Raw genomic sequence first — 15,758 nt, 5'->3', positions numbered from 1 at the left:
CATTATTTAATATAATCTTTTATTAAATTACCTAACAGTAGCAAGTATACTTGATGCAAACAGTCTTTGAACAAAAGGAATTGATTCTTATGAAGATGCAGTTCTATGGGGGGAGATTAAATGCATGGTGCCTTCCTAAACAGATGTAAGCCAAAATTATCTAGAGGAATGTTTTATATGAGGGTGACCTTGGCTTCTTAAGTCAAAGGGAGAATCTGTTTCGCACTGGTCAGATGTTAGCAGTGGGCTATGCTGTGTAGGTTCCCGCTCGCTGAGCCCTTTGTAGAATGAAAAACAAGGTAGTATTCCTATTCTGATGTTGCCTTTCCTCCCTAAAGAAAATGTTTGCTAGGCAAGCTGTTCATTCTTCTTTTAGTTTCCTACAGAATTGTTGCCATTGAATGTCAAAAAATAAAAATAAAATTCCATATAAATATATCTATTGTATCTCATATGAAAAAATAACGAAAGTCATTTGCCGTACTGTTGAGCTGGAAAGGTCAGACAGCAGGAGACAGCCTCCGGGGAGGCATTCAAGAAAGGCTCCCAGCGTCATTTTGATCCTGTTCTTAACACCAGGATGAGTGTGTAGTAAGATTTGCTGATAAATAACTTGCTCATGGAAATGGAGAATTCTCCTTTACTGTAACTAAAGAGGAATTCATGGAGGGTAATAAAGGAGAAAGATGATTGTATTCTGCAACCATATCCTGAATAGCTGCCTACCATGTACCAGACTCTGTGATAGGCATGTGAATGTCATCACTCGAGGTCCCTGTCACCAAAGAGAACCTCTGAGGTCCTCCCACCCCTGCCTCAGATCTGCTACATCTTCAGCTTCCCCATCGCTGGATGGTAACCATTCTTCAGTTGCTCAAGCCTGACTCTTCTTTTTTTGCCAACCCACATGCAATCCTTCAGGAAATCCTGATGGTTTTACCTGTAGAATGTACCCAGAGTCTGACCATTTCTCGCCATCATTGTTGAGATAGCCTCCCTCCCAGGCTGCCTGCTTATACCTTTGCCCACCACAGTCAATTTTAAACATAACAGCCAGAGTGATTCTGTTAGAATGTAGGTCATAGCATGTCATTACTCTAATCAAAGCTTCCAGTAGTTGCCTGTATCACTCAGAGCAAGGATAAAATTTTAGAGATGGGCTGCACTGCCCACCTTTCATCCCTCTGACTGGTCACTTCCATTCCACCCCCATTGGCCTCTGTTCCATATTCTTTCCACTCAGCATGCAAGAGCCTGTTCTCTATGCCTAGAAAGCTCTTTTCCCGGATGTCCATATAGCTAACCTCCTTCAAACCTTTACTCTAGTGTAGTTTCCAATGAGACCAACCCTGCCTACACTATTTTAACACTACAATCTGCAAAACCTGCCTCCTCTAATCCCAAGCCTTTTCATCCTGCTTTAATTTTTCTTTCTTTCCATAAAACTTGCTTCTAGCATTCCATATAATTTCTATGTTATTTATGAAATATGTAAATGGTTTAACATTCTGTATAATGCTAACATGTAAATTCCATAAAAGTAAAGATTTTTGTGTTCCCCTCTGATTTATCTCCATCTCAGTATTTATTGAATGAATGATAAAGATTTTACTGAAAAATCTTTTCACAAATTATTGTAATACAAATAGTACAGGCTCACAAAGTCAGATTCTGAGTGCCAGGGAACATCAGTCAAATGATGAATCATGTCATTAAGCCAGAAAAACCACAAGTGTTTGGAGTTCTGTTCAACCAGGACAGGATAGATGATGTACCAAAGTCACATGGTTGTTTCTGTTACTTCCCTGGGTCTGCCATTTCCAACCTAGAGGTATGAAGGATATGGAGCTGGATGCCTTCTCCATGGAAAAGAGGTTTGCCTATAAGTTCTTGAAGAAGATCCTGAAATACGTCGATTCTGCTCAAGAGTTTATTGCACATTTGGGTAAGTAACCCTGTGAAATGTTGCAATAAAATGACTTTCCTAGTATACATGGTTTATATATACCTATCATTTTGAGGAAACAATAGCTGAGGTCCCCCCACCCCCATTTAAAAGTCCTTGGCTTCCTTACTGGACATCACTGAACCTGTTGTCATTTTTTCATATAACTCATCCTGTTATAAGTTCTCTGTTGTTTTGCTCTGTTACTATGGGTTTATGACCCAAACTTTCTGAAGCTGATTTCTTGTCAGTAGAGAAAAGAGTAGTGAAAGGGCTTAGAGAATTGAGACCAGCACAATTCTAAAGCACTTTATAGCATGTAAGATATTTGTGAAATCAAATAGGGCTTTTAAGGGCCTTTAAAAAAGCCACTCTGTTTCTAAAATACTGTGGTGGTTTTATTGTTTTTTTAATTGGCCGATGTTGTGCTACCTGTGTCTTTGTAGAAGCCATTGTCAGCAGTGGGAAAACTGAGAAGTCTCCCCATGACCAGGAGATCAAATTCTTTGCCAAAGTAAGTGACTCTCTGTATTTAACCAAATTACTTGTTCCTTAAGATCTCTACTATTTAGAGTTTAGTTTTGGCTGGATCAGCAAAAATATCTAAAACTCCAATGGCGTCCATAACACAAATTCCTATTTCTCTGTGTGTGAAATGGTCCTGGGGTAGCTGATGGTCCACGGAGGCAGCCTTCTTAGCTCCACGTCATCACCCAGTGACCCAACTTCTCCCTCCCTTATGATTCTACCATCTCTGGACATGAGACCCAAACAAGCTTGCCCAAACAATATCCGTGGGAAATAAAAAAGGGAGAGGGGAAGGCGAGCAGCTTCAGTGTTGGAGTTCTCTTCAAGGGGCTAGAACTTAGTCATTTTAGCTTTGTTTCACTGCAAGGGATCCTGGGCAATGCATTCCCTAGCTGACTGGCCCTCTACCCAGCTGAAATACAGGGGGTCCTGTTATTAAAAGGAAGAACATGGGTCCCATTAAGTAGTGTTGTCTATACAACCCTACTCAAAGTACTAAAAGCACAGAAGACCTTGAGTTACTTTGCTCTGAAAAGTAGAGACAGAATACCAGAGACCAGCAGTGCTAGACCATGACCATAGAAAGGACATCTGAGTGCAGGTGTCCCATAGGTCTCCACTGCAATGCTGACTCAGTGCTGTATACACATTCTTTGGCCCCTAGTCAATGGCCCTCTCTTTTCACATATCCCCAAGGCCTCTTGTTTAAGGCATAAAAAAGGAAAATGTTATGGAAACTGGGACCCAAAGAGTAGAGTTTCCTGGAAAATGTACTGTCTCAGTGTTTAGAGAATTTTTACTCAGAAATGAACTTTTTGAAAGGAGCCAAGGGAGGAGCTTTGGCTAGTTTCCCAGAAGTTGATGTATGTTGGGTTTCCAGGTTCTCCTCCCACTGGTTGACCAGTACTTCACCAATCACCGCCTCTACTTCCTGTCATCTCCTCTGAAGCCCCTTAGCAGCAGTGGGTATGCCTCCCATAAAGAGAAAGAAATGGTGGCCAGGTGAGTCTGCACAGTAAGGAGAAAGTCACAGTGTTGAAGGGGTTTGTATAAAGTGCCAGGATGCTAGGGACTAAATCGTGAGTCTTGGAGAAACAAAGCAAAGCCTGAAGGTTGGTGGCTCAGAGATGTGGTTATCATCCTGGTTTTGAAAGAAGTTCTATTCATATCTATCTCTAATAATTCAGTAACTAAGAGAAGTTCACTGTTTGGGAATATCAGTAGGGCTTGAGAAAGACTTAAATATGCAGATTGACCTCTGTCCCAAAAAACAGCATTTAGAAGAAGATGGAGGTCACTCTGAAGCTTGGGAAAAGTAAACACACAACACTGGAAAGAAACAGGTGGACACTGTTTTCAGTCCCATCTTGCATGCTTTACAAGATTAAAGTAGAAATGAAAAGAATAGATCATACAAGTTCTGGTGTGGATAATCTGAAATTTGAAATCTACAAAATAATTCCATATAAATTCCTAGTAGGAAAAAAATTTCCACCAAAACCCCAGATTCTGTGTTTCTCCCACTACTGACGATCTGTGGATACCTTAACAGGACAGAGAGGATGCTTCATGGTCAACCTAAAGATAGACTCACTTTGCCTCAAGTTCTCTGTGTATTTGATTTTTGAAATGCGAAGAGTCAACTAGACTTCTAAATATCCAGTAGTTAAGAATGCTAGGGAACTATTGTATCCACTTTTTTTTTTTTTTTTTTTTTTTTTTTTTTTTTTTGACAGGCAGAGTGGACAGTGAGAGAGAAAGACAGAAAGGTCTTCCTTTGCCGTTGGTTCACCCTCCAATGGCCGCTGCAGCCGGCGCATGGCGCTGATCCAAAGCCAGGAGCCAGGTGCTTCTCCTGGTCTCCCATGCGGGTGCAGGGTCCAAGGACTTGGGCCATCCTCCACTGCATTCCCGGGCCATAGCAGAGAGCTGGCCTGGAAGAGGGGCAACCGGGACAGAATCTGGCGCCCCAACTGGGACTAGAACCTGGTGTGCCGGCACCGCAAGGTGGAGGATTAGCCTACTGAGCTGCGTCGCCGGCTGTATCTACTCTTTATCCAGCACCCACTGATAGGGAACAGTGTACTTTGTAAGAATTCAGCCATTAAATATCCCCATCTTTGTGAGGGCATTCAAATCTAGGATTTAGTTAACACTTATATAAAACATCACAGCTTGACACTAAGCTCACTTTTTCATATACAAAAGTTATGATCCATTTGTAAAAATCTCATTGTAAAATATCACAATGTTTTAAATTCTAAGACCTACCTATATATTATGATCTCCATTTTGCAGATGAAGAAACTGAGGTTCAGCCAGGCTTACTTCAATGCCCAAAATGACCCAGGTAGTAAGTTAAGACAAGACCTTAGAATCTCTATCCATATTGTGTGCCATTTATTCTACACCATAATTATTTGATCTCATTTAAGGCAGAAGAAACCCTGTGTGATCAAAATGAGTTCTATTTAGAACAAGGTACTGACCAAAGACCTTCTAGGCATTTTCAGGAGACAACAGTGTATTTAGTAAGAAGTGAGGGAAATGAGGGATGCAGTGAAATATTCAGATAATCCAATAGAGGGCAGGTGTGTCTGTTTTCTTCATCTATTTTTCTTAGACTATTAATTCATGGAAATGTAACATTTGTTCAACCAGGCACCATTTGTCACAGCTGGAATACAACCTAGAGCTGAACAGCCTTGCAAATAGCTTTCAAATCCACCAGTGTGCTTGCTGCCATCCATAGAAGCAATCGTGTTTGCCCTGAGTGTGTTCACTTTGCCTGACTCACCTTATTTGTGCTCCACCTAGTCTGCAATTTGCTATTCATTCACCAGCATGTCCTAGACCAATTCTCTCTCTCTCTCTCTCTCTCTCTCTCTCTCTCTCTCTCTCTCTCACACACACACACACACACACACACACACACGCCTTTATCACCTTAAAATTCTGGGATGGAGGGGAGTTACCTGGGGAGTCTGCCTTCATAACTTAGGGCTAAGAGCAATGCTTCGCTTAAATCCTGCGCTCTGAGGGGACAAACCTTTGGGAAGTTCAGGTCCTGGCCTTGGCTTCCTGACAAAGCACTTCTGCCAGGGAGGAGAGCCATGTTAGTATTAGAATCAGGCAACCCAACCATCTGCTATGGTTAGAGAAACATGATTTGGTGTTTATACAGAATATGTGTCCACTTGGAAGCATTTGCAGTTGAAATCGGTGTTTATCTGCCCCTAATTCTGAAAGCTAACAGTCATAAGACTCCTCTCTGTTTATAAATGAGAAGGCTGAGGGACAGAGCACCTCAGGGGCTTCACCAAGACACCCAGTTGCTCACAGACAGAGCTACAGAACCCACATTCCCTGGGCTGATTTGTCTGCTCTCCCAACTCATGGCTTCGCCTCAATTGCCTATCTCTGGAAATAACAAGCACTGGGCAAAGAGAACAAAAGCAGCCGTCCATGTTGAATCGCACACTTTCTGGCTGCCAAACTTTGTTAACCTATTATGAATTCCCTTAAGCTCTAGGCCGGCAGGGTTCTAACTTCCCACTGTGAAATCTAGTGACATATCTTGGAGACTTTGGCTTGTGATTTTCCAGAAGACAGTCCAGAAAGAGCCAGGGAATTAAGGAAGAACTTCGTAAAGATGAGCAAGTAGCCATCCCTCCAACACTTAGGATGTATTTCTTCTCCACTTGCTTTGTCCTGATGAAGCATCTGTGCTATGTGGGCCAAAGAGAACCATGACGAGTTATGAGTGAGAGACTGGGAATGCCTTTAGTTCAGTCTCACTGTGGAACCCCATGGCCTATACACAGGTGTTTTTTTTTTTTTCCTGCTTTCTGAAGGGACTGCTGAGTTCTTGTGTAGCCATGGTAATGTCAAATAATGTCTTGGTTCTAGGAATTCCCTTCCAAGAGTGTTAGTAGCACAGGTCTTATGGTGGCCATAGTGCCCGGGCTGGGATCCATCAGAAACATTTACTGAGCTCCTTTCTAACCACACAGGCCCTCTACTAGGCACTGTGGAGAGTCCAACAGTGAGGCACACTTGAACCTTCAAAGGATTTCATGGTAGAAACTATGGGTGAAAGAGGAAGGTCATAGTTTCCAAGGACCCATATGGGACAGCCACCTGCTCAGGCCTGTACACTAATGAGAGATGACAGAAAATGCCTTTCCTAAAGTGTTTTCTCGTTTGTTCATCATGTCTCATCCCATACCTTAATCATGAACATTTTTCCAACCCCATCTTCTTGGCCAGCATCCCACTGACTGAAGCCTCACAGCCTCAGTTGAAGGCTACAAAACAGCCTGCAACCCATTGCACCAGTGGAAATTTACTTTCAGAATCCTCTTTTATTCCTGAACATTATGAAAATGAACATTTTCAGCCCATAGCACAGTTTGCACAGGGTCACTACAAAATATCCTAAGTGTTGCAGGATGATTGCTTTCAGGAAGCATGGGGCTGCCTGCAAAATACCTCTGGGATTCTATACCCAGATAGTGTGACCCACACATTTTCCCGAGCATGGCCTGAAGCATTCTTTGAAAGAAGCACAGTACATCTTGTTAGAGTGCCAATCTGTGCTAGGGGGGATAATGGAGAAGATGTGGGGTTCAAACTAATTCCTGAATCTCTGTGACTTTCTGGATTGTGTTTTATTTTTTCTGCTTCAGCCTGTTCTGCAAACTTGCTGCTCTTGTTAGACACAGGATTTCCCTCTTCGGTAAGTGAACTGGTGCTAAAGGCAACACTACTCCTCTTGGTAATTATCCTGAGCTTGTATTCTGCCTCTGTTTGCAGCTCCCTCAGACAACCTGAGCCTTGGAACTAAGGTGTCACCTAAATTTGCCACGGGAAATTGGTCTGAAGCATGATAAATGACCTCTCTACCCCTTTAACAGCTCTGATTTTCCACACCAATGAATGTTTTAAACTCTGCCTCTGGCATCTATCACAAAGCAGAGGCTGTGTCAGGCTGGAGATAAATGCATGGTCCCTGAACACAGGCCTGGCACTTGATGTGCTTGGTGGTTATGCTAGGCTCTGGTCTGTGCATACTGAGACGAGTGCATTTATAGAAAGGCAGAGTGGTATGAGGAGTCACGGGTGATATTTTTTATTCTAGGGAGCGATTCAACTACAATGGTGAGCTGTCTTCACATCTTAGCTCAGACACTTGACACAAGGTGAGTCCACCCAGTTTCTGCTGATAGCTTCTCAAGACTCCCTCTTTGACTGCCTCATCTCCCTGACAGTTGTACTAAAGAGAAGATAAGTCAGTGCTCTGCATGCGTTGGGAAGAGAGGGAGACAGGGCAAAGAGAATCTGATGCTGGATGCTGGCACTCTGTCTCTCGGTTCACATGATGCAGAGCCACTGTCCCGGCATACACCAGAAGCTAAGAGTTGAGCGTGTGGTCAGTTCATTCTTCAGAAGATAAAGTACATGATTTGGGAGGTAGCACTGTGTGCCAAATTCCCCACAATAAAAGGACTTCTGGGTGGATGTTTAGCCTAGCAGTTAAGATGCTGTACCCCCTTCAGAGTAGCTGTGTTCAGTTCCAGCTCTGGCTTCCTGCTACTGCAGAGCCTGGGAGGCAGCAGTGATTGGGTTCCTGCCATTCACATAGGAGACTTTGATGAAGTTCTCATGTTCCAGCTTCAGCCTTGGGCTGGTCCTGGCCCTTGTAAGCATTTGGGAAATAAACCAGCAGATGGAGCACTCTCTGCTTCTCAAATATTTTCTTTTAAAACAAGGAAGATTTGCCCAATGGGTAGTAGAGCCATAAACATCTTGGAAGAGCTGAACAATATCACTCTGAAGTTAAAATGACCAAGGAAGGAAATGCAGGGAGATCTGGTTTCCAGAAGATCAGAGACAAAGGTGGCCATGGGGTCTGTGGGGAGATACAGCTGAACAGGGACAGTATCTTTTAAAAAGGACACATACAAATGCTGCTGTTATTAACATAAAAGAAGAGATTTAAAAGTGAGACCATAGTGAAGCCAACTGAGTAGGAGCTGTCTTAGACATGCTCAGTAGGAAGGGCCCTCGTCAAAGTCGGGAGGGAACACACCTCCCGAGACCCAGTGGAGAAAGACAGGCACCAGCCTGAAAGAATGGTGTGAAGATGAAAGTCACAGCATGGTAAGAGTAACTACACAGAAAGATCCAGGACCAGCAGAGGTAATTTTAGTGTTTTTGAGAGAAATACATGCTGTGGAAACATCGGAATAGCTCAAATTTGTAGGATCAGACCAAGGCCTCCCAGTGACCGAAATCCCTTGCAATTGGGATGAGGCATCTTTACTCCAAGAAGCCTGTGAAGCTTTGGGAGAAGTTCAGGGTTGTTGTTTCAAAGCAGATCAGTGTCATTGGTGGTCATTCCTGGCAAAATCTGCCACTAGAAAGTCAGGCAGAGAACCCATCAGTACTTACAGGGGAGGAGCCAGCCTTATGGACTTCATTCCCTAGTTGTTGTTATCCTGATGGGTTGGATGGTTCTCAAGAAGATGCTGTGATAAAAAGCATCTGCCCTTGAAGCATGTCTGTGCCGTTCTTGTGGTTGAGATGTGGAAACAGGGGAAATTATGGATTGCTTAGAGGTTTCACTCCAGTTGGGAGTTTTATACAGTAGTTTGGAGGGAAGGCCTCAGGTGCCCATAGGAATCTCCATTCCTGCCGGCTCCATCTCAGTGTCCCTCCCACCCCCCAGTGTTCTGATTAAACTTTTATTTATTTGTTTATTTATTTTAAGCTATACATTTTTAAAGGATTAACTGTCCCTTTCTCTCCCCTCATCCTAGTATGTCCTTACAAACTACTGCAAATCCAAACTTCAATTAATCTCCTCTTCCTGTTGCTGCTGCTTTCTCTTTTGCTCCCTCTCTTGTCCCCTCTCCCTCCCTCTCTCTCCCTCTCCCTTTCAGAGAGCCTGCCTCAGAAGAGCTCATACTTCTAGCTAGTTCTTACAAAACTTGCTTCTCCACAGTAAGCAATAAGAAAAGCTCACCTCCCCGTCCTTGTAATTGAGTATTGACAGAAGACTCTAGCAAGGTTCTATAGCAAGCAGGCAACCAATATCAGCTTCATTCTAAGTTGTTCTCTACACATCCTCAAGTGTTGTGCAATAAATCCTTCAAACAGCACACTGTCCTGTCGCTAGCCCCTTTGCGACTGTGGGATCCAGGATTTTTTTTCCTGCAAATTTACTGCTCTCCTCGTTTCTCCTGACATAGTGCCATTGGATGACCACAGGACCAAATGTCTGCCCGGGTTGCCCTGCCACTTAGAAAAAGGGGGGTGGCCGACAGCATGAATTATGCGTCTGGTTTTGCACGTTGCTTGCTTTCAGGACTGTCATGAAGTCCGGCTCAGAGCTGGTGAAGGCTGGCTTACGAGCGTTCTTTGAAAGTGCTGCCGAGGACTTGGAGAAGACTTCGGAAAACCTGAAGCTGGGGAAGTTCACCCATTCCCGAACGCAGATCAAAGGCGTCTCTCAGAATATTAACTACACCACTGTGGCTCTGCTCCCCATACTGACGTCCATCTTTGAGCACGTCGCTCAGCACCAGTTTGGGGTGGATCTCCTCTGTGAGTCGCACTGCCAGTTGGCACGGGCTTCTGTGCACATGGCCACACATAGGAAGCCCTGGGGTCATTCACTTACATTGAGCTTGAGGGCAGATCAGAGAGCTAATTATTTCTTGCTCTTTCCCTTTTAGAGTAAGAAAAATGAAGAAATATGCTCTTTGAGGGAAGGAAATACCCTAATTTGAATATATAATATTTAATCTTTTCCCACTTTTATTTTGGGCCAGAAATTCCCACCTGCTAATCAAGTGCTCTGCTCTCATGTGCCTGCTTATTGTAAAAAGGTTACCTAAGCAATTTAGTGGGAGATAAAAGTTTGCTCCCAGGGTCTTTCAGTCACCATTTTTCCTGGTAAGGAGCCTTAATTTATTCATTGGGTACCAGCAGCAAAGGAAAGATGCTAACGTTTCATTATCTGAGCCTTCAGAAAAAGACCATAGTCGGTCAGTTTTATTTTAGTCTGTATTTAGCAGCATGTTCAGCCCCCACGTGAATATCTAACACCAAGATTTGCTTTTGTACTTTTAATTCTGGCACATGATTTAATTCAACCAGTTGTTGATAGCTAAGGGCTGTGTCATCCACTTCCCTCAACAACTGAAAATCAGTTATTTCCACTGAGGGAACATCCTGACTCAGGATCTTGTGTCACAGGAACAATGAACTTCCTTGGGGGCCTGGGGGAATGAAATACTGAATTAGTTCAGGTTGTATAACAGGAGTCCCAGCCTTGGTGTGAGTGCCAAATGTGGCTAGGGTCACGAAGCCTGCAGGTGAAACGCTACGAGTTCCTAGACAGAATGTGCCTTTTCCTTAGGAAACATGATAAACTTACAGTGTCATTGAATTGCCTTTTGGAAGCACCCAGCAGAGAACTTGGGATGCACACTTGGGGAATTTCACCCTGTCTCTGAAGAAGATGGGGCTGCTTATATATCCTCCTAGGAAATGAGCAAAAGACTCTGTCAAGAGTCGCATTTTCTGCATTCTGCCTTCCAGAGAAAAGAAATATTGCACTAGATAAAATTTGACTATAGTGTCTCCTATTGGAAAAAAAAGTTCCATTATGGAAGACACCTGTCAGACGGTTCCTTGCCCTGTAAAACGATGTGATGCAGATCACGAGCCCCACAATGAACTGGGATGACTCAGTGGAGGATGTTTTCCTATCAGTGGGGTCTCTCCCATGTTCAGCAACTAGTAAGCTAGCAATGGGGTAGAACAACCATTTATAAAGAGAGAAGGTTGTTTTGCTATTGGCTGGTGCCAGTGCATTTTCTTTCTTCCTGGCATCTCCTGTTTGAGGGAGGTAGAGCTGGGGTTGATTTGCAGTAATGACATCTCTTCTTTGTTTCAGTGGGTGACGTGCAGATTTCATGCTACCGCATCCTGTGCAGCCTGTACTCCCTTGGGACAGGAAAAAACATCTATGTTGAGAGGTAATTAGTAAGCAAAAGAAGCTAACACACTCAGGCTCAGGAAAATGTTGCTTACAGTTTTTTTTAAACACTTAATATCTTTTCAATCCAGCAATACCAGAATGCTCCCTGATAGGAAGAGGTGATTTTTAAAGCTAGGTTATGAAATGTTTACAGCAAAATAAAGAAGTGTAATGAGATTTATGACTTCTGTGGCAATCTCTGGCGAATGTATGTGGCTGGAGGAGCAAGATAGCCAAGCTAAAGCAAGTGCTGGTGACCAAAAACTGTTAAAGATGCTTCTATTTCTTCATAATCACAGCTTCCAAATGGCTTGCAGAGTTCCTGTGGTTAAAGCCTGCTGAGAAGCTCAAGGGACGTGAAGCAGCTTCTTTGGTGTTTAATGAGTTTCCATGGGTTACAATCCTGGACCTTTGCCGTTCTCAGCTGTCAGATCAGCGATAGTTTTGAACAAGTGCACCCTTCTTAGCAAAAATGCTGGTCACTAATCTAGACTCCGAACAGACTTATTTGCAGAGGGACTTGGGTTCCAGCTTTGCCTCTCTAATCTGCCTGCCACAGCGGAGGCCTTCGGTGACCTTGGCTTTTCAGCATCAAATGCCATGTGTTGTGTTGTTCCATTTAAATCCATGGGAAGATAAGAAAGATAAGCAAAAGTATTAGCCAAAAAAATCTCTAACAAACTCTTGATTTGGTCTTATCTTGGGAAGATTTTTCTTCAGTTTTTGCTATTTCATATAGACAAATCAGAAGAAATTCAATCCGTTCTTAAAGTTACACGATCTGAACGCTTCTTGGTAGCACCTTAACTTGTACTGCCTTTATTTATGATGCTTTTTGACAAACTAATCAACTATAATCCCTTGTTTAACATTAAAACTTGTATGAATTAAAATTGGAATTTATCAATAAAGCAAGGAAGTTAGTTTAGCTCCTTAACTAAAAAACACATGATTTGAAATTATGTGCAAATATCCAAAAACTATTGAAGAAATGTCTGCTTCTGTACTATCACAGCTTCCCAGTAGATTTCCAGAGCTCAAGAAATTAGTTGAGAGGGGGTGGGAGGGCGGGTATAATGGGAAGAATCACTGTATTTCTAAAGTTGTACTTATTAAATTTGTACTCATTAAATAAAAGGTTTCTTTGGGGGCAAAAAGAAATTAGTTGAGGTGCTAGTGATTCAATTTGTTTTGATTATGATTGTAGATCCTCACAATTGCCTAGCTTTCTTTATTGTTTTATGTAAAATATGGAGAAATGATTTTGTCATTTAGTAATAGGGACTCTTGGGGCAGACACAAATTTTAACTATTTTATACCAAATCAACAGGAGATCAATAAAATTATTTTTATTAATATGGAATTTTATTCAGGAAAAGTGTTTTTGCTGCATTTCTCCCATTGGGCATTTGTAAATATTTTCTTATTCTCTGAGTTTATATGTGTGAATATATATCTACCTGTGGTGTGGGTGTATGTGTGTGTTTGTGTTTGCACATTTTTTCTCAAAGCTTATGCATTCTTCTCTCAGAAAAGTCAGAGAAAGGTCAGCCCTGAAATGTCAGACCAGAAAAAGACTGCTCTTCATGTGACTTTTTATAGTTTATCAATGTGTTCATGCCACAGTTGTTGTTTATCTACAGCCCTGTGAACGTTGGTGCCTGTGTTTCATGTTCCGTGTGGACAGAAAAGCCCCTAAGTCAGTGCTTCCCCTATGGTTTGTTTGTTTTTATTTTTTTTTCAAATTTTTATTTAGTAAATATAATTTCCAAAGTACAGTTTATGGAGTACAATGGCTTTTCCCCCCCATAACTTCCCTCCCACCCGCTTCCCTCCCATCTCCCGCTCCCTCTCCCATTCCATTCACATCAAGATTCATTTTCAATTATCTTTATATACAGAAGATCAATTCAGTATGTAGTAAGTAAAGATTTCATCAGTTTGCACCCACACAGAACATAAAGTGTAAAATACTGTTTCAGTACTAGTTATAGCATTAATTCACATTGTACAATACATTAAGGACAGAGATCCTACATGAGGAGTAAGCACACAGTGACTCCTGTTGTTGACTTAACAATTTGACACTCTTGTTTATGGTGTCAGAAATCTCCCTAGGCTCTAGTCATGAGTTGCCAAGGCTATGGAAGCCTATTGTGTCGCTCCCCGTCTTCGTGGAGGAGCGACACAGGACCCTGCGCTGTTCTTCTGTCTGCTCGGCCCTCCCCGGGTTTGCTGCTGGTTCTTCCCGGGTTGGCTACCAACCCTTCCACCTCCGTGGAAGGGCGGTTCCCCCTGGCCACATTCCCCACTTCCCCGGGGGAGCGGCACACCCGGCTCTCTCGGGGGCTGCACAGGTGTTCCTTCAGATAGATGTTCCCCCTAGATGTTCCTGGTGCATGTTGTCTCTCTCCTCCTTTATAGTCCTCTTCCGCCAATCCCAACTCTGCTACCCACACGGCGAGTATGCTGCTCTCCTCCAATCAGGAGCAGGTCCTGCTGTTTATTGGTTGAACTGGAGGCAGCTGTGTAGAAGCTGCTTCTCCCTTCTCAGCGCCATATTGCGGGAGAGCAGATGCATAGAATAAGTCTTAATTCCAGTAACTTAGTCTAGTCCGAGTTGCTCCCCACAGATCCCCCTTTCTTTTTATTTTTTGGCGTTGATACGCGCCTGTCTTCAGTGCCCTGCGGCACACACTCTGCTCTGCTTGCTAGAGTTGCCCACAGGTGCTTACAAGTCCTATCAATCAGGCAAACCGAATCCGGGTCCTCTCTTCGCCATGTTGTGAGGAGGTTTTTAGGCGCTGATGCGTGCCTGAGTTCGGTGCCCTGCAGCGCATGCTCTGCTCTGCTAGAACTGCATGCAGGTGCTTACAAGCCCTATCAGGCAAACCGAATCCAAGCCTTCTCATTGCCGTATTGTGGGGAGACTTATTGGTGTTGATAACGTGCCTATCTTCGGTGACCTGCAGCTCATACTCTGGTCAAGCTGCCTGCTGGTGCTTACCGCCTTACTAATCAGGCAGACCGAATCCAAGCCTTCTCATTGCGGTATTGTGGGGAGACTTATTGATGTTAATTCGTGCCTGTCTTCGGTGACCTGCGGCGCATAAACTGCTAGCCGCCCACAGGTGCTCACCACCTCCCTAATCAGGCAGACCGAATCCAAGCTCTCTCATTGCCATGTTGAGGGGAGGCCTCACCTCTCTCTATTTCTCTATCTCCGGGCATTCCTATTTCTCCCATTTCACTTCTATCTACCAGCATTCCTATTTCTCTCATTTCACTTCCAGACTTCTGTTTCTCTTATCCCTGCGGCTTCCCGGCGCCCGCCCCGAGGGTGCTTCTCGGCGGCTTCCCGGCTCTGAGCCACTTCAGCCCTTGCTTCTCTCATCTGCACGGCTGCGCGGCTTCCCGGCTTCGCGCGCACTCCGCGGTCTCCACGCCCCTTTGCACCCACACCACGGCCTCGCACTAGCCCCACGTTCCCTATCTATTCACGCCCCGTGCGCTCTCTGCACGCGGCGGCTTCCACGAGTCACACAGCGTAGCTTACGTTTCCGCCACTAGCATTCAATCCAAGTTCCCCGGACTAACCTGGCGAATTCCAACCTGGCGGCCCACGTCTCTGCCTCTGGTTCCAGATCTTCACCTCTTGCTCCCCGGGCTGACTTGAAGAATTCCAAGATGGCTTCCGTCTCCGCCTCAGCCTGCACTCGCGGTTTCATCCTCCCTAACATTTTTCTCTACCCGGTATGTTTCCCTAAGTTTTCTTCCAACAATATTCCTCCCTCATTTCTCCTGGCCTCTCCCCACAGTCCGTATCCAAATCTAAGTTTCTTATAGGTTTCACTTTCACTTTCAACCTGCAGTCCGTATCTGACTCTAAGTTTCTTCTTGCGTTCACTTTAAATCCTAATTTCTTTCCCACAGTCCGTATCCGAGTCCAAGCCTCCTCCAGGTTTCACTTTCGCTTTCAATCTCCTAGCTTCCCCGCCATAGTCCGCATCCGAGTCTATGAAAGCTTTCACTTTCGCTTTCAATCCTAACTTCTTTCCCACAGTCCATATCCGAGTCACGGCACCATTATGTCGCTCCCCCTCTTCATGGAGGAACGACACTAAACCCTGCCTGGGCTTCATATCCGAGTCACGGCACCATTATGTCGCTCCCTGTCTTCGTGGAGGAGCGACACAGGACCCTGCGCTGTTCTTCTGTCTGCTCGGCCCTCCCCG

The 15,758-nt window shown here is 44.0% G+C and overlaps 1 protein-coding gene across 8 annotated transcripts in view; it reads left to right on the top strand.

Annotated features, from left to right (window-relative positions):
- Window positions 1–15,758, top strand: part of RYR3 (ryanodine receptor 3) — a 598,353-nt gene that overhangs the window by 472,827 nt on the left and 109,768 nt on the right. For all 8 annotated transcript variants that reach the window (XM_070053266.1, XM_070053265.1, XM_070053267.1 and 5 more), the window contains 7 exon segments: window positions 1,830–1,945; window positions 2,392–2,459; window positions 3,354–3,475; window positions 7,162–7,211; window positions 7,614–7,674; window positions 9,843–10,081; window positions 11,439–11,520. In XM_070053266.1, the coding sequence (XP_069909367.1) occupies window positions 1,830–1,945; window positions 2,392–2,459; window positions 3,354–3,475; window positions 7,162–7,211; window positions 7,614–7,674; window positions 9,843–10,081; window positions 11,439–11,520 (738 nt within the window).

The sequence above is a fragment of the Oryctolagus cuniculus genome, chromosome 12 (genome assembly GCF_964237555.1).
Source record: "Oryctolagus cuniculus chromosome 12, mOryCun1.1, whole genome shotgun sequence".
Classification (NCBI taxonomy): domain Eukaryota; kingdom Metazoa; phylum Chordata; class Mammalia; order Lagomorpha; family Leporidae; genus Oryctolagus; species Oryctolagus cuniculus.
This window is presented reverse-complemented; position numbering and strand designations above follow the sequence as displayed.